This window comes from Marmota monax, unplaced genomic scaffold, assembly GCF_021218885.2.
Source record: "Marmota monax isolate L192 unplaced genomic scaffold, Marmota_monax_Labrador192_F-V1.1 WCK01_AAM20220418_F8-fsc00101, whole genome shotgun sequence".
Classification (NCBI taxonomy): Eukaryota; Metazoa; Chordata; class Mammalia; order Rodentia; family Sciuridae; genus Marmota; species Marmota monax.
The window spans coordinates 716,412-735,636 of record NW_026692786.1 but is presented as its reverse complement, the minus strand read 5'-3'; the positions used below and the strand labels follow the sequence as shown (position 1 = coordinate 735,636).

At 47.7% G+C, this 19,225-nt stretch overlaps 1 protein-coding gene across 1 annotated transcript; it reads left to right on the top strand.

Moving 5' to 3' along the window:
• The first annotated feature begins 10,256 nt into the window (after positions 1–10,256).
• Upk1a (uroplakin 1A) lies at positions 10,257–18,308 on the top strand. The gene is made up of 7 exons (XM_046448117.2): positions 10,257–10,337; positions 11,429–11,629; positions 14,116–14,190; positions 14,288–14,395; positions 16,149–16,328; positions 17,763–17,846; positions 17,923–18,308. Exons 1-7 carry the CDS (start codon positions 10,257–10,259, stop codon positions 17,965–17,967), a joined length of 774 nt encoding a protein of 257 aa, XP_046304073.1. The 3' UTR covers positions 17,968–18,308.
• Positions 18,309–19,225: the final 917 nt, after the last annotated feature.

Below are 19,225 nucleotides of genomic sequence, written 5' to 3'. Positions count from 1 at the left end.
AAGATACCATCTCACTCCAATAAGAATGGCAGCCATTATGAAGTCAAACAACAATAAGTGCTGGTGAGGATGGGGGGGGGGGAGGTACACTCATACAGTGCTGGTGGGACTGCAAATTGGTGCAGCCAATTTGGAAAGCAGTATAGAGATTCCTTGGAAAGCTGGGAATGGAACCACCATTTGACCCAGCTATTCCCCTTCTCAGACTATACCCAAAAGACCTAAGAAGAGCATACTACAGGGACACAGCCACTTCAATGTTTATAGCAGCACAATTCACAATAGCTAGAATGTGGAACCAACCTAGATGCCCTTCAATAGATGAATGGATTAAAAAATGTGGCATTTATACACAATGGAATATTACTCAGCACTAAAAAATAATAAAATCATGGCATTTGCAGGTAAATGGATGGCATTAGAGCAGATTATGCTAAGTGAAGTTAGCCAGTCCCTAAAAAACAAATGCCGAATGTCTTCTCTGATATAAGGGGGGTGACTCAAAATGGGATAGGGAGGAAGAGCATGAGAAGAAGACTACCACTAAACAGGGAAGAGAGGTGGGAGGTAAAAAGAGGGAGAAGGGGAGTTACACAGAAAATGGAAGGAGAACCTCATTGTTACACAGAATACATATGATGATGTTGTAATGAGAAAAAGAAAAAAAAGTGTGTCACATTAGATTGGATAGAGAGAAAGGATGGGAGAGGAGGGGAGGAGTCGGGAGGATAGGAAGGGCAGCAGAATAGAATAGACAACATGATTGATGTATGTACATTCCATGTATGTATTAGATGTCAAAATACATTCTGCTGTCATGTATGACTAAAAAAAAATAAATAAAAAATTTTTAAAAATCCCATAATTCTTTGCCCCTTCTGCTGTTATGTTAGGGCGCAGCAAAAGCCACCATCTATGGACCAGAAAGCAGGCTCTCACCACACTAAAGATTCCAGTGTCTTGATTTTGGACTTCCCAGCTTCCAGAACTTTGAAAAATAAATTTCTGTTGTTTATAAGATTTTTTTTTAAAGTTTTTTAGTTGTAGTTGGACACAATACCTTTATTTTATTTATTTATTTATGTGGTGCTGAGGATTGAACCCAGGGCCTCGCACGTGCTAGGTGAGCGCTCTACCACTGAGCTACAACCCCAGCCCTGTTTGTAAGATTTTGATATTTTGTTATGGCAGCCCAAACAAAGACAGAAACCAACATGTGCCTCTGGTCAGAAGCACTCACCACCACCCATGAAGTAGTCTTGCCAAAAAACACAAGGTAATAAAAATCAGGGGCAGTGGCATATACCTGTAATTCCTGTGGCTCAGGAGGCTGAGGCAGAATGATCATGAGTTCAAAGCCAGCCTCAGCAATTTAGTGAGGCCCTAAACAAGTCAGTGAGACCTTGTCTCAAAAAATAAAAGGGGCTGGGGAGGTGGCTCAATGGTTAAGCACCCCTGGGTTCAATCCCTGATACCCTCCCCACCAAAAAAAGAGATGGTACATGAAGGATGCCTAGGACAGTGCCTGATACATTTCAGGTGCCTAAAACAGTGTGCTGTGCTCTCTAAATATTAGTTGCTCCAGGCACTTCGGCCTGTGCTATGGTTTGAATCTGGTTTTTCCCCATCAAAACTCATGTCGAGGCTTGGTCCCCCTTCTAACTGTGGGGAAAGCCAACAGGGCCTTTAAAAAGGCTTTCTTGTTGGTGTGAGTTCACCTGGGCTTGGAACTGGCTAGTTCCCTGGAGGGTGGGTTGTCACAAAGCCAGGCAGCCCCTGGGGCTCTACTACTTTCCCACAGCCCTGCCTCCCCCTCCACGACCCACAGGAAGTTTAGGCAGCATGAGGCCCTCACCAGAAGCCAAACAGATGTCAGCACCATGCTCTTGGACTCCCCAGCTCCACAACCACAAATCCAAATCAGCCTCTATTCTTCACAAGTTGCCTGGTCCCTGGTCTGCAGGGGTAGCAACCGGAAACTGAGGCAGCCTCCCTTGGAGGCTGTGAACATCCCGAGGTGCTTGTCCACTTCAAGTCCCACGGGCTCTCTCTGTCAGGACCACTCCTCCCTGTCTTTCCCTACCAACCCCCATCTCTCCTTCAATGTCCCCTCCTCCAGGAAGCCTCCCGGCTAGGTCAGGCACCTCCTCTAGGCCTGCACATTCACCTTTGTCTTCTCTGTCATGGCCCTGATCATTCTGGTGTGTCGTTGGTTACTCCCCCCTGACCTCGCTGGGCTGCCACTCTCTGGTCAATGTCAGTCTCTTCCTCTCTACTGGGAGCCTAGGAGGCCAAGAACAGGGTGCCATGGTCCCCACTATATTCCCAGCATGGCCCTGCTCAGGGCTGAGCATGCAGAAAGCTCATTATGTACATCATCCCTTCACCTCCCTTCAGGACTGAGCAGCACTTGGTGCTCAATACACCACACTAAGGCTTCTCTCCTGGCTTCACCCCCTCACACCAACTTTTGGCCTCCCTGTGACTTCTCCCCTGACTCACCTTTCCCCTCTCCTCCTTCACACAGCTCTCTTGAGCAGGACATTCAGCTTTCCCATCCCACCCATTAATCTTGTGTCCTCCACTGCTCAGCTGACCCAAAGGAGCCCCCTGAGTCTTCAGCCTCTACTGTATGCCCAAGCTTCAGGTTTCAGGGTGTTGCTAAGTCTGCCTATCACTGTGGCCATTGATGTTTAAATATATCATCCTTGTTGAAGTAAATGCATTTGGAAATGAAGCTTTAACCTATGAAATATCCTTACAAAAACATTTTTGAAAAATCAAAACCTTAATATAATCTTTCTAATGTAATATCTCTAAAGTTTGGCTGTATGTGAGGATCACCTGGGGCATTTTATTAAATTTGAAGTCCAGGCCCAAACCCAGAGAGTTCTATATATTCAGTCTGGGATGCAACCAGACATGGAGAGTGTTCTTGTTCCCCAGGGATTCTAAGATGCAGAATGATCTGAGGCACATTCAAGATGCCTGGAGTGCTTGTTAAAATGCAGCTTTTTAAAATTCTAGGGCCTGGAGCTGGGGATGTGGCTCAAGTGGTAACCCGCTCACCTGGCATGCGCAGGGCGCTGGGTTCGATCCTCAGCACCACATAAAATAAAGATGTTGTGTCCACCGAAAACTGAAAAATAAATATTAAAAAATTCTCTCTCTCTCTTTAAAAAAAAATTATATAAAAAAAAAATTATATATAAAAAAAAAATTCTAGGGCCTTTCACAGTGGCTCGGGCCTGTAATCCCAGCAGCCCAGGAGGCTGAGGGCTGAGGCAGGAGGATCATGAGTTTAAAGTCAGCCTCAGCAACTTAGCGAGGCCCTATCTCTAAATAAAATATGAAAAAGGGCTGGGGATGTGGCTCAGTGGTTAAGGTCCCTGAGTTCAATCCCCAGTACCAAAATAAATACATAAATATACAAGTAAATAAATAAATAAAATGCAGATTCTGATTAGGCAGGTCTGGGTGGTACCTAAGACTCAGCCGTTCTCACAAGCTCCCAGCTGCTGCTGAGGCTGCTGGGTCACAGCCACACTATGAACAGCAAGGGAGCCTGGGTTAGATCCAGTGAGCAGTTTCTAGGCTGCATGGGGACTGGAAACCAGGTAAATGACCTACAGAAGAATCAGCAGAATGCAGAAAGTATGATATTATACCAGACAAATGTCGCAGTTTCTTCAAGTGGGGAGAGAGAGAGAATTTTAATATTTATTTATTTTTTAGTTTTCCGCGGACACAACATCTTTGTTTGTATGTGGTGCTGAGGATCGCTGCACGCATGCCAGGCGAGCACGCTACCGCTTGAGCCACATCCCCAGCCCAACAGTTATTTTTTTTTAGAACATTATAATTATACACAGTAGTTGGGTTCTTTTTCTTATGAATTTCTGTGGTTTATTTATTTATTTAGTTAGTTGTTGATGGATTGATTGATTGATGGATGGATGGATTTATTTATTTGTTTATTTGTTTATTTATCCGCAGTACTGAGAATGGATCCCAGGGCCTCACCCATGCTAGGCAAGCGCTCTACCACTGAGCCACCACCCCAGCCCCGTGGGTTCATTTTGACTAAATCTTACATGCATGGAATTAGATTTCAGTCCTGTTTCTCCTCTTTCCCTCTCCTTCTCCCTGCCCTTCTTCTCCTTCCTCTACTAATCTTCCTTTTACTCGTTTATTTATCTATTTTTGATTGGTACTTTCTATGTACACAGGTAAGGACATCTTTCCCTGTGGTATGTTAATGCGTACAACATGATTTTTGCTAAGTTAATTCCTTATTTCCTGCCTTCCCCGTGCCTCCTCCCTCCCTCTTTGTCTCCTCCTGCCCCCCTGAGCTTCCCTCTGTCTTCACGATGTCCACCCAACCCCTCACCCTGCTTTCTGTCCCTTCTTTTGCTCTAGTTGCCACATGTGAGAGAAAGAGTCAACCCTTGATTTTCTGAGTCTGGCTGATTTCACTGGGCATGATGGAAAGAACGATTATTTAATAAATTAAAAGAAATTTGGGATACCCCATCTGGGACAATTGGGCAACTTCTGTTTTTAATTGAATTTCTGATTCACATACCATAAAAGTCAACATTTCAAAGTGTGTAGTCCAAATTTTAGTCTATTCAGAAGATTGTGCAATCATATCACAATCTACTTCCAGAATATTTTCATCGCTTTGAAAGAAGCCTATAACTATAGGCAGTCTCTTCCCACTGCCCCTTCCCTCCAGACCCTGGCAACCACTAATCTTTTTTTTTTTTTTTGGTACCAAGGATTGAACCCAGGGGCACTAACCACTGAACCACATCCCCAGACCTTTTTATATTTTATTAAAAGGCAGGGTCTTGCTTAGTTGCTTAGGGCCTCCCTACGTTGCTGAGTGCAGGGTTGCTCGCGACTAAAACACTCAGGGATCACTCCAGGGGAACTGGGCTGACTGGGCTGCGCGAAATAACCACACAAGAGACACAAATACCTTTTTCTTTGGGATCTCTGTGATGGTTCCTCTGACCTTAAGAGTCCAAAGAAAGAGAGAGAACAAGAGAGACAGAGAGAGAGAGCCCGCACTTGCTGACCCCTTTTGTTGAGGGGCTGAGTCTATCTTCATGATGTCCACTGTCAGCAGGTTGACTGACACCTGGGTAGGCCACACCCAAGGGCACAGTAAGAGGAGGGGACACACAAAGGGCGTTTCCATGGAAGATTCTATCCCAAACAGGGCAAAGGGTAATATTACAAAGGAACAGGTGAGCACAGCTCCACCCATGGGGATGTAGGAAGGCACATGCCCTAGCACGAAGACACAGTCGCTCGCACCTTAAAGATTGGGGCTATGTTCCGGCTTCCCTAGGCAACCAGATCACAGAGCAACCTATGATGCCTCACCAATCAGAAGGGGAGACAGATGCGGTCACGTGCTAGTTTGGCCTCCCACAGCTGAGGCTGAATTTGAATTGCAATCTTCCTGCCTCAGCCTCCCAAGCTGAGGTACACGATTATAGTCGTGTACCACTGAGCCCTTCTAATTTACTTTCTGTGGATTTGCCTGGTCTAAAAATTTCATCTAAATGGAATTGTGTGATATATGGCCTTTTCCATCTGGCTCCATTCACTTAACATAATGTTTTGTCCATGTTATAGAAGAATCAGTCCTTCATTCCTTTTTATGGCTGAATAATATTCCATTGTATGTATATATCACAATTTTTTAAATCCATTCATAAGATGATCAACATTTAGGTTGGCTCCACTTTGGGGCTATCAGGAGTGATGCTGCTCTGAACATCCATATATACATATTTGTGAGAAGGTGTATTTCAGTGATCTTGTATATATACCTAGAAGCGGAGTAGCTGGGCCATATGATAATTCTATGTTAACTATTTGAGGAACAACCAAACTGTCGTCCATAGCTTCTCTACCATTTAACATTCCCCCAGCAATGTATGAAGGTTACAGGGTCTCAACAAATTCACCAACTTTAGTTATTTTCCCTGTTTTTTGTTTTATTTTGGTACTGGGGATTGAACTCAGGGGCCCTCAACCACTGAGTCACATCCCCAGCCCCCTTTTTTGTATTTTATTTAGAGACAGGGTCTCACTGAGTTGCTTAGCCTTTTGCTTTTGTTGAGGCTGGCTTTGAACTCCCCATCCTCCTGCCTCAGCCTCCCGAGCCGCTGGGATTACAAGTGAGCACAACCAAGCCCCGCTATTTTCCCTGTTTTGATGATAGCCATCCTAATGGGTGCATGAAGTGGCATCTCATTATAGGTTTGATTTGTGTTTACCTCATGACTAACTGATGGTGAGCATCTTTTAATGTGCTTATTGGCCACTCATAAATCTTCTTTGGAGAAATGTGTATTCAAATCCTTTGCTGATTTTTATTTTTTCAACTTTGATTAAGGTATAATTGACAAATAAAAAATATAGATATTTATGGTATATAGCATGATGTTGTGATATGTGTATACTTTGTAAAATAATTAAATCAAGTTAATTAATATACCCATCACCTCACATACTTATTTTTTTTGTGGTAAAACATTTAAGATCTGCTCTCATATCAATGTGCAAGTATATATTATTAACTATAGTCACCGGCTGTAGATAGAGCTCCAGAACTTGTTCATCCTGTCTAGCTGGAACTCAATAGCCTTTGACAAAAATCTTTCTATCTCCCCTTCCAGCATGCCATGTCAACCACAGAACAACTTCTCTGCTGCTTTGAGTTCAATCTTTTAAAATCCCGTATAAGTCAGAAAATGCAGCATTTTGGCTTATTTCACTTAGTATAATGTCCTCCAGTTTCATCCCATCCCTATTATCACAAACAACAGGACTGATTTCTTTTTTTAAGGCTCAATAGTGTGCAGGGGGCACATTTTCTTTATCCATTCATATCCAATCAGTGGATTCCGTATCTCAGCTCTTGTAAATAATTCTACAACAGGCTGAGGATACAGATCGGTAGGCACCTGCTTAGCATGCCCCAGGGTCTGGGTTCAATCCTTGGCAACACACATACACACACACACACATGCACGCACGCACACACACGAGTCTAATGATGCTGCAATAAACATGAGAGTGCACCTATCTCTTTGACATGCTGATTTCCTTTTCTTTGGGTTTATAGAAGTGGAACGGCTGGATCATATGGTAGTTCTGTTTCTAATTTTTGAGGAAACTCCATATTGTTTTCTATCATGGCTGGGCTAATTTTCACCAAGAATATATGAGTTCCCTCTTCTCTACATCCTTGCCAACATTTGAGGTACTGGGGATTGAACCCAGCGCCCCGCGCATGCCAGGCGAGCGCGCTACCGCTTGAGCCACATCCCCAGCCTTGTATTTTCTTTAGAGACAGGATCTCACTGAGTTGCTTAGCGCCTCACCATTGCTGAAGCTGGCTTTGAACTCGTGATCCTCCTGCCTTGGCCCCCGGAGCAGCTGGCAATTGTAGTTTTTCTTTTCTTTCTTTCTTTTTTTTTTTTTTTTAGTACCATGGCACCAGGAATTGAACCCATAGGAGCTTAACCACTGAGCCACATCCCCAGTCCATTTTATTTTTTATTTTGAGATAGAGTCTCACTAATCTGCTTAGGACTTTGCTAAATTGCTGAGGCTGGTTTTGAGCTTGCAATCCTCCTGCCTCAGCCTCTCCAGCCAGTGGGATTACACATGTCTGCCACAGTTCCTGGCTCCATTATACTATTGAGGGCTATTTCAGTGACTTCCATTTTGGGAATATTCTGAGTTACATTCACTGCATTTGATAGACAGAAGTGGAGAAATTCCCAGGGACAAATGGCTGGGTCATAGGTAGGCATATGTTCAGCTCTAGGAGAATGGCATTGTAGTTTTTATAAGGCAACAATTAACACGTCACATTCATTCTTTGGAAAACTGACTTTCGAACAGCAAGAAATAATAGTGAAAACTCAAGCCTGAAATCAGAGAACCCTTGCTTCCTGTTGCAAACCAAAATGAGACCCTTTATGACTGGTGGCATATTAATGCCCCATTGATGACAACATTTTTGCTTTTATTGGACCTTTTATACATCTTGCAAACACTAAGAGTTGCCAACTATTTGAAAATGAATTTCAAATTAGTGGCATGGCTCTGCTGTTTTGTAAATTATTTAAGCCAAACTTGTAAGATGTACTTGACAGTTCATGCACATTATTATTTAAGTTTTCTTGTTAGCTCTTAATATAAATGAAAATCAAAAGAGAAAAACTAGGGCTAGGGTTCTGGCTCAGTGGTAGAGTGCTTGTCTCACATGTGTGGGACACTGGGTTTGATCCTCAGCACCACACAAGTAAATAAAATAAAGGTATTGTGCCCTCTACAACTAAAAAAAAAAAAAAAACTTTAAAAAAGAGAAAAACTAGTTTAAATCTATAAAGTGGATTGACATACCAAATTAACCATTCTAACTAGAAAGCATCTCATGCTTTAATAACCAAGTCAGTGTCTTCTTTTTATTTTGTTGTTGTTTTGGGGTTTTGTTTTTCTTGGCACAGGGACTTGAACCCCAAAGTGTTCTACCATTGAGTTCTGTCCCCAGCCCTTTTCATTTTGAGCCAAGGTCTCACCAAGTCTCTGAGTCTTGACATTGGAATTGTATATTTGTTCGCATGCAACGGGGAAGCGTAGACTCAGAGAAAACCCAAATGCCCTGGCATCAGGGCTGAGAAATTCTGGGGAAGGTCCGGAGGCCCCAAGCCCTCGTTTTCGCCTGCGGGATCTGCCCTGAGCCACTAGAGGACGCCATAGGAGAGACCATGGGGCTCTGGGAAGCGCTGCCGTGAGGGGTGGTGCGGTCACTTGTCGCATTTATCCCTCGCAGAGGTGCCTTCGCTCAATTCCCACCGCCGCCCGTGCACGTGGTCTGAGAGCACCCATTTTGCAGATGTGCACGCCACGGAGGAGGCAGAACTAGGATTTGATTCTAGATCTCTTCCCCCTCCCAACCAGCCCCAACCCCGGGGCTGGGGATTGAACCCAGGGCCTCACCCATACTAGGCTGGAGCTCAGGCTAAGCTACAACCCTGGCCCCTTTACATTTTTTAAATTTTGAGACAGGGTCTCATTAAGTGGCTGAGGCTGGCCTTGAATTTGCAATCCTCCTGCCTCAGCCTCCTGGAATTGCTGGTGTGCCATTCCTAGATGTCTTTGACTCCACAACCCGAGGAAACCTCTAGCTATGGTTGTGTGAGTGTGTGTTGGGGGAGGGCTGCTTTTCTCCCACTAAGCCCCTTCAATGTGCTCCCCTCCTTTCTTTTGACACACTCCTCTTTCCCCTCTTACACTCCTCTCACTCATCATCCTCTCCTCAGCCACGGCCTCTATAACCAGCCTCCTAAGCATGCCTTCCACCTTTCCCCCATCCTCCTAGCCTCCATCACCCTGCCTTGGTCTGGCTCTGTCCTCCTCTCCTGTCTGCCAGGATAGGAGCTGGGGGTCCCTGGGTCCTTGCCTGGGTCTCCACCTGGGCTCCTGACTGACAGAAGTGAAGCCACCTGCCCAAGTTCACCCAGAGGAGAGGAGGCAGTTCTGAGATTCAGGATTCTCAGATGGCCCTGACAAGAAGCTGGTTCAGGCTCCCAAGAAAGCCCATGTCCTGGGATATCAGGGTGTGTCCTCCCCTGCCCCCCAACCTTCCCTCCTCCCCTACTGCAGCCTGGGAACCAGCGGCCATGGGCACATCACCCTGTCCAGGTGGCCGGATATCAGCGCAATCTAGAATGTCAGGTCTATAAATCACTTGCATGGCGGGAGCTCATAAAATCTGTTCTCCCATCCTGGTCTGCCCTCTGGGTTCTTGTCTCCTCCTCCAGAACTCTCCTCCATTCTTTGGAGACTGGCCCAAGGAGGGGCCTGAGCATATATAGGGAGCTGCTGTGGGTGGGGCTGACCAGAGAGGCTTTGGGCAGAGAAGGTGAGGTGGGGACCCTGGGAGTCTGGACTGGGCAGGGGGAGCCTGGAGGGGGGAGGTCTGTGAGGGCCAGTGCTGAGTTCTAGCCAGTGACTGCCCTGCCTGAACCGAGGCTTTCTCTGCTGCAAAAGGGCTCACTGCCAGGGTTGTGGGGGCTGGGCACATGGGTACCAGCCTGCGCCCCTGCAGAGAGCAGGGCATCCTCTGGTAGCCCTGAGGCCTCTGGGTGTGGGATGGAGATGGGGAGCCCTGCTCCCTCCCTCCCCTCCTGGCCTCATCTCTGCCCATGTCATACAGGACTATGGCTTCTGCAGCAGCAGACGGGGAGAAGGGATCTCCGGTTGTGGTGGGGCTGTTGGTCGTGGGCAACATCATTATTCTGGTGAGCCAAGCCCCAGTGTTGGGAAGCCAAGTGGGTGTGTGGTGGGGGGAACCCTGAGCCTGGGGTGGAGGCTGAGGGCCCGGGACTCTCCAGTTGACCTGTGTTTAGTCTCAAGTCAGAGCAACTTGGTCCAAACCCACCTCTGCCTCTCCCTAGCTACGTGACCTCAAGGGAGCAACCTGACTTCTCTGTGCCTCCTCCTCCTTATGGATAGATTGTGTCTTTGTTGTATGTATGGATTACTGTTGTAGAGATGAGTCCATGTACGGCCCTCGACTCAGAGAAAAAAGCACTCAGCAAATGCTAGCTACCATGATCAAGTGACTGCTTGGCACAGGAGGCCCACCAAAATGAATAATGTCTATTTTTTTCCTTTTTGGTGCCGGAGACAGGACCCAGGGCTTCAGGCATGCTAGGCAAGCGCTCAAGCACAGAGCTGCACCCCAAACCATAATAATGCCTTTTCATTGACATTGTCTTTAAATATACCTGCTTGCTCCAGAGCCAGACAGCCTGGGTTCAGATCCCAGCTCTGCCACCTTCTGGTTGAGACCCGGGACCAGTGACAGAACCTCTCTGGACCTGTTTTCTCATCAGTAAAATGGAGAGGAATCAGGAATGCTGTGAGGATAGCATGAGTTCTTGAATTCTATGCTTAGAATAGAGCTGGGCACACAGGGTCACTATTTGCATGACCAAACAACCATAGGACACTACAGCTGGTGACAATAGCGCTTATCATAAAGTATAGCTGCACAAGGCCTGGGTCACAGCGGAGTGTTGCATTTTTAGGGCCGTGGCCATGAATTCCCCTCCCCGGGAATAACAGCACGGGCTGGCATCTTGTCTGTGCCAGTCATGTGCTCCGGGCTTCACAAGTGGCATCTTTACCCTTGAAGGAACTGGCAGCTGGGATGCGGGGGCTGGGCGGGGGCTGGCTAGGCCCTCCCTCGCCTCCTGGCCTCCACCCAGTCTCATCCCTGCTCACGGGGGACCAGGGCTTTGCCACTCTTACCGTGTACCCACTTGACCCAGAGGGCAGCTGGGCCGCCAGCCCTGGGCAGACCTTCCTCACCAGCCGCCCTGTCCAGCTGTCAGGCCTGGCTCTGTTTGCTGAGACCGTATGGGTGACAGCTGACCAGTACAGGGTGTACCCACTGATGGGCGTCTCAGGCAAGGATGATGTCTTCGCTGGGGCCTGGATTGCCATCTTCTGCGGCTTCTCCTTCTTCGTGGTGGCCAGTTTGGGTGTGGGAGCAGCACTCTGCCGCCGGCGGTCCATGATCCTCACGGTAAGACCCCAGGAGTGGGGTGGAGCTGGGACAGATGTTGTGGAGAGCACCGTTGCTGAATTAGCACAACTGCCACCACCACGGCCCCTACGGGGACTCTTCATGGTGTCTCATTCAGAGTTGCTCTGGCGTTAGTTGTCCTGTCCCCCAGCCCAGGCTCCCTGTGACCCCCACTGTGGGAAGAAAACAGGGGAGCTGGACAGCAAGGTGGCCATAGCAGCAGGGCTAGGATCGGAACCCCAACGTAATGAGCCACCCCTCGAGCCAGGCGCTAAATGACTCAGATGGATTAGATCATTCATTCCTCAAGCTCCACAAGAGACACTGTCATCCTTGTTGTCATCCTTATGTCATCATCACTATGACCCTACTTGACAGAAATAGAAGCTGTGGCTCAGAGAGGTGAAGTCACTTATGCAGGCTCACACAGCCAGTTGGTGGCACAGTCGGTTTAAGCCTGAGCGGTGCAGCTGGTGAATTTCTGCCAACAATAACGCACATTTGCCAAGAGCTGCTCCTGGGCCTGACGTTAGAAGGAGCAGTTTGGAAAATCAGCTCTCTGCAGCCGCCCAGAAGCCCTGGGACGTACATGCTTTCCAATCCCTTTACCAGATGGAGAGACTGAGAGCCCCAGGTATTGGGAGGGTAGGGATCCCCATGCAGGCCCTGGGGGCTGCGCTTCCTCTACGGCACAGGGTCTTCTGGAGCCTCAGGAGCAGCCACTTCCTCAGTGTTTCTTGAGCAGGAAGCACGTGCTAAGCCCCCACTAGGCACTGTGGGTACAGTACTGAGCAAAACATAAAGGCCCTCCACCAAGGGGAAAGGGAAGGCAAGGCCTCAAAGCTCTGGAGGGGGCAGGGGAGTGAGCCAGGGAGCATTTAGAGGGAGAGCATTCCAAGGGAGGAACAGCATGAGCAAAGGTTCTGAGGCCAGAGGGGGCTGGGGTACAGGGACCTGGGGCCATGGCCAAGGAGGGAGGAAGCTGGGGAGCCAGTGGGCAGACAGGCAGGGGGACAGGGAGCGGCCTGAGAAGATGCCCAATTGGCTGGACCTCATGGGACTGTGGTATTATCCTGAGTAAAATGGACTCATCATCTTCCTCCTCTTTCCTCCTCCCCTCCCTCCCTTTCTTTTATCTTTTTTTTCTTATCCTATATTTAATTTTCTAGCATAACAATTTAATCTACATCCTAAAAGTTCACCAAACCAGTTAAAAAATATATGTGTGTCTGTGTCTGGCTCCCCTTTTAGTTTGTTATTAACTAAAACAGAATTGAAAAAAAATTTTATTTTGGGAAATTTCAAACATAGAGAGGGAATGGCGTTTGGAGCCCCGTGAACCCATCCCCTGGTTTCCCCAAGAGCAACAGACGCCACACTGTCTCCTCCATCCACCTTCCACCTGGCCACATTTTTTTCTTCCTGGGGTATTTCGAAGCACTTTCTAGACACAGAGTCACTTACCTGTAAATATCTGAGTGCACATTTCTCTATGTGATAAGGACACTGTCTGAAAGCAGAAGGGTGTTATGTGATATCGTCCCATTTCTCAGCAATGGAGCTGGTACATCAGCACCCAATGTCCTATTGCCTTAAGGGTGAGGGCTGAGGGCAGGAGAAGGATTTTCATGAAACACCAACTGTTGGGATCCCCCTCCCACTTTATGACATTGGTACACACTGCACAATTGACCCTAATTCCTTCCTACCTTCCACTACCCATCTATGCTTAAATAAATGTCTCTGGTTGTCTTTATAATATACTTTTATTTATTTGTTTGTTTATTTATTTATTTTTGTACATGGATTGAACTGATGGGTGCTTAACCACAGAACCACATCTCCAGCCCTTTTTATTTTTAAGTGTTTTTTATAAATTTAATTTAATGGGGAGGGGGTTTCCAGGGATTGAACTCAGGGACACTCAACCACTGAGCCACATCCCCAGCCCTGTTTTGTATTTAGAGACAGGGTCTCACTGAGTTGCTTAGCGCCTGACCTTTGCTGAGGCTGGCTTTGAACTCGTGATTCTCCTGCCTCAGCCCCCAGAGCCTCTGGGATTACAGGTGTGCACCACAGCACTCGGCTTGCTTCTTTCTTTCTTTTCTTTCTTTCTTTTCCTAGTAGACATTTATTTTACTTATTCCAAGCCAGTAGTTAACTTTGGGGAATACACTGTACATTGATACTTATTCATTTCCCTTACTATTTCATTGTAAAATAGTTTAAATGTGCAGAAAAGCTGAAGGACTTGCACAGTAAGCTCCGGCCCGCCCATCACTGATGTGGCCATTGACACTGGTTTTTAGAAATCCTGTTTCTTCCCCCTCCCCATCTGCAGTGCTGGGGACGGAACAGGGTCTCACACAACTGCCACTGAGCTACCCCACAGCCCCCAAAAGCCCTTTCTACCCAAGGACCGGTCCCTCAAGGGCCGTGGCCTGGCGGCCAGGCTGCCGGACTGACTGTCCCCCTGGTCTCCGCAGTACCTGGTGCTCATGCTCCTCGTCTACCTCTTCGAGTGCGCCTCCTGCATCACCTCCTACACCCACCGCGACTACGTGAGCCGCCCCGGACGCGCAGCGCGGGGCGGGAGGGTGGAGGGCGCCCTGACCCCACCCAGCCCCGCTGGCTCCCGCTCTCCCGTGTCCCCCGCAGATGGTGTCCAACCCGTTCCTCATCACCAAGCAGATGCTCACCTTCTACAGCGCAGACTCCGACCAGGGCCAGGAACTGACCCGCCTTTGGGATCGCATCATGATTGAGGTGGGCGAGTTGGGCCCCCAGCGGGCCTGGCCTCTGTGGACAGGGCTCCCGTCATGGTCATGTCCACGGGTAGATGAATGAGTGCTTCAGAGACATCCATTCCCGGGATCACTACCAGGGGACGGCTTTGCTCTTGCAGAGAGTAAACAGGCCCAGAAAGGTAATGTCACTTGGCCAGGTTGGTAAGTGGCAGAGCTGGGATGTGAACCTGGCAACCTAAATCCATATTGTCTCCATAACGATGATGATAATAACAATGAGAACAGTCATTAATTGAGCACTAACTTTGAGTTTTTTAAGATTTTAAAATTTGCTCTAATTAGTTATACATGACAGAATGCATGTTGACACTTGTACACAAATGGAGCATAACTTCTCATTCCTCTGGCTGTGCTTGGTGCAGAGTCACACCAGTAGTGTCATCATACATGTATATAGGGTGATAATGTCTATTTCATTCCACTGTCCTTCCCATCCCCACACCCCTCCCCTCGCCTCCTCTCACTCCTCTCTGCACAACCCAAATTTCCTTCATTCTTTCTTACTCAACCCCCAATTATGGATCAGCATTGTCTTATTAGAGAAAACGTTTGGTCTTTTTTTTTTTTTTTTTGGAGGGGGTTGGCTTATTTCACTTAGCATGATATTCTCTAGCTCCATTTACCTGAAAATGCCATAATTTCATTCTTACTTATAACTGAGTAATATTCCACTGTGTATACATACCACATTTTCTTTATCCAGTCATCTGTTGAACTGCATCTCGCTTGTTTTCATACTTTAGCTATTGGGAATTGAGCTGCTATAGGCATTGCTATGGCTGCATCACTGTATTATGCTGATTTTAAGTCCTTTGGGTACAAACCGAGGAGTGGGATAGCTGGGTCAAATGGTGAGTCCATTCCAAGTTTTCTGAGGAATCTCCATACTGCTTTCATAATGGTTGCACCAATTTGAAGTCCCACCAGCAGTGTATGAGTGTGCCTTTTACCCACATCCTCACCAACACTTATTATTGCTTGTATTCTTGATAAATGCCATTCTGACTGGAGTGAGATGAAGTCTTAGAGAAGTTTTGATTTGAATTTCTCTAATTGCTATAGATGATGAACATTTTTTCATATGTTTGTTGATCGATTGCATTTCTTCTGTCTGTTCAGTACCTTAGCACATTTATTTATTGGGTTTTGTTTTTTGTGGGGTTTTTTTGTGTTAAATATTTTGAGGTTTTTTTTTTTTTTTTTTTTTTTTTTTTTTTTTTTTTTAGTTTAGTTTTAGGCGGACACAACATCTTTGTTTGTATGTGGTGCTGAGGATCGAGCCCGGGCCGCACGCACGCCAGGCGAGCGCTCTACCACTTGAGCCACATCCCCAGCCCTTGAGGTTTTTTTTTAAAAGATTTTTTTTAAAGATGGACACAATATCTTTATTTTATTTTTAACATGGTGCTGAGGCTCCAACCCAGTACCTCACAAGTGCGAGGCAAGTGCACTTGTGAGGTACTGACAAAATAATTTAAAATAAATCATGAATTTGTGTTTGATCCAAATCTCCCTTCAGTCTCCTGGCTCTGGAACAAATACCAGTGATCCTTACACACACACACACACACACACACATTGATCCCCAAGACACAGTCAAGTTGAGTCCCACTGAGGCAAAGGCCAAGCTTGCCTCTCCCTGCTGTGTGACCTCAGGCAAGTGGTTGTCCTCTCTGAGTCCCAGTCTGCCTCATCCCCAATTTTCTCTCCAGCAAGAATGCTGTGGCACATCTGGCCCCATGGACTGGGTGAACTACACATCAGCCTTCAGGGCGGCCACTCCAGAGGTGGTGTTCCCCTGGCCTCCGTTGTGCTGCCGCCGGACCGGAAACTTCATCCCCGTCAACGAAAATGGCTGCCGCTTAGGACATGTAGACTACCTGTTCACCAAGGTATGTCCCTTCCCTTTGCTGTACCTGTCTCACCATCCTTTTCTGGTCTCTGCTCCCTCCCACCACTCCCCTTCTGTACCAGGGATAGAATCCAGAGGCACTCCACCACTGAGCTACCCGCCCAGCCCTTTTTATTTTATTTGAGATGGGGGACTGGCTAAGTTGCTTGGGTTGGCCTTGAACTTGTGATCCTCCTGCCTCAGCCTCCTGAGTTGCTGGGATTAGAGGCGAGAACCCCAGAGCCTGGCAGCCTCTCTGCTTCTTATTCTTTCTTTCCCACAATCTGTTCTCCTCCCCTCTCTGGCTTCCTCTTTCTCTCCTCTCTCCCCCGTTGTCCCAACTCTCTCTGCAAATCATCAGGAAGCACACGGGATCTGACTGACCCAGACCCGGCACCTGCAACTTGTCTCAGGTTGTCCAGAAATGAGAGTAACAACAAGAACCGCAGCCCAACATCAGTAACGACCCACATTTCCCAAGCCTTTCCTTTGTACAAAACAATCTTCCAAGGGCTCTCAGACTTATTTAATCCTCACGACAACCTTATGAGGTAAAGATTACAATTACCCCATTTTACGGAAGATAAAACTGAGACGTCAGTCACTAGTGAGCTGGGAATGGATTTCAGGCAATCAGAAACCAATGAGGTGCTTTAACTACCTCAAGACCAGGACAGAGACGGGTAGACTAAGAAGAGAACTGGTCCCACTGACTGCTTTTGGCTGCCTGGGACCCTACAATGGCATGTCCTGGATCAGGGACTGGGGAGCCCGGGTGCCAGTCATTACCAGGGTCAGAACAGAACAACCATTTCTCAAGCCCCAGCTGCCTGCAGAGCACTTAGAAGCATCACGTTGTGAGATTCTGTGGCTGCTCTCCAGATTGCCACTTCACAGATGGGAAAACCGAGGCTCAGTGGGCCAGAATAATACTCAGGCCCTACTGTGGAAAAATGGCAGAGTTGGTCCCCCACTTCAGCTCTGACTCCAGGGCATACACCCTGAGCCTTTGTTCTTGGCTGCTGCCAGGCTGGGATGGGGATCTACATGAAGGTGACGCTGGTGTGGTGCTCTGGCCCCACTCAGCCCCATCTCTAAATGGGCAGGTGTCAGAACCAGACTAAACTTAAGGATGGGTTTCAAACTCTTGGGACCTGTGGGCAGCATGAAAAGTGGGGTTCATACAAAATCACCTTGGGCTGGCACTTCAGGGCCACCATCAGGGGGAAACTTATTTGCACAGGATCTGGGATCAAAGTCCCCTCCCTGTTCCCCAAAACCTGCCTGGAAGGTAGATACCACCGTGATCCTATGGCCCAGGTGGGGACACCAAGGCTCAGGGACAGAAGTGACTTCTCCAAGGGTGCACAATGGCTGTCCTTCAGCTGCCAGCCTCCGGGGGCACCTTGTCAAGTCCCTCTGTCCCCCTGCCCAGGGCTGCTTCGAGCACATTGGCCACGCCATCGACAGCTACACCTGGGGCATCTCGTGGTTCGGCTTTGCGATCCTGATGTGGACGGTGAGCGGCGGGAGCCCACGGGCTGGGGGGACGGGGGTGTCGGCGGGGCACCCCCACCTCACTGCCTCCCCACCAGCTCCCTGTGATGCTGATAGCCATGTACTTCTACACAACGCTCTGAGGAACAAGGAGAGGCCACCTGCGCACCTCGGTGTCCCCAACTTGCTGCTCCCGCCTCCTCCAGCTGGGGCCTCCACGGCCACCTCGCCCCTCCCCTCTTCCAATCCCAAGACTCTTTTCCAGGTTTCTAAGCCCTGCTGACCCTAGGTGTGTCCTCCAAACCTCTGGGTTTGTGTGCCCTTGCCCTTTGCCCTTGGCCTCACATCACCAGGCTGATTCCTGACCCATTTTTAGGTGTCAACTTAAAGGTCCCGTCCTCCAGGACTTCCGTGACCACGCCCACCGGCTCACAGAGGCCGCCCCTGTAGCTCCCGAACTTCTCCCAGTGGGTGTATTGCGATTCCTGCTGTTATTTAATTATCTGTTGAAGCTCTGATAGACTAGGATTGCCATGAGGGGAGGGACAAGTTTTATGATGATCGCTTTACTGTCCCCATCATTACCCAGTTCAGGACTAAGCATGGACCAGATTTTCAATAAATGCTGATGGATTGATTGATGGCTTCATTTTCTTTTGGAGTGAGGGTGAACGAAAAAGATAGAGGTGGCAGAAATCCAACTCGCACTGACTGAAAGCATAAAGTGGAATTTATTGGTTCATGACACTGGCTTCAGGCATGTCTGGATCCAGGAGCTCAATCAAGGGTTCTAGAAGATCTGCTGTGTTCTCTAGATTTTTATCTTTATAGCTAAGCAACACAGGATTGAGGAAGGGCCTCTCTCCAAATAGCCTTAGCCAAAGTCAGGACTTAAATCTCACTGTCTTAGTTTAGGTATTGGCTCATCCTGTAGCTGGGGAAGGGAAGGCACTGCTTGATAATGCTGCTAAGGATGTATCCATGATGGTGATAGGGAAGGGATTTGTTTATCACAAGACTGTTGAGATATACAAGTGATAGACATATTTCTCCTAGGAACTGTAGCTTCCAGCAATTCTCTAAAGGTTCCATGACAGAATCTCAGTATCTTTTTTTGTTGTTGTTGTTACCAGGGATTGAACTCAAAAGCACTCAACCATTGAGCCACATCCCCAGCCTTATTTTGTATTTTATTTAGAGACAGGGTCTCACTAAGTTGCTTAGCGCCTTGCCATTGCTGAGGCTAGCTTTGAACTCCCAATCCTCCTGCCTCAACCTCTGGGATTACAGCTGCTGGGATTACAGGCGTGCATCACCGCATCAGCTTCAGTATCTCTCTTTTGTTGTCTCTAAATCAGCTCCATACTTTGGCTGTTATGCAGCAACTACAATCTTGCAGAA

Excerpts from the sequence above, each read along its gene's own strand:
- Upk1a (XM_046448117.2), top strand. The coding sequence starts at position 10,257 with ATGGCTTCTGCAGCAGCAGACGGGGAGAAGGGATCTCCGGTTGTGGTG. Across the intron at positions 11,630-14,115 it reads GGCGGTCCATGATCCTCACG|TACCTGGTGCTCATGCTCCT; the intron begins GTAAGACCCCAG and ends TGGTCTCCGCAG. Across the intron at positions 14,396-16,148 it reads GGGATCGCATCATGATTGAG|CAAGAATGCTGTGGCACATC; the intron begins GTGGGCGAGTTG and ends TTTTCTCTCCAG.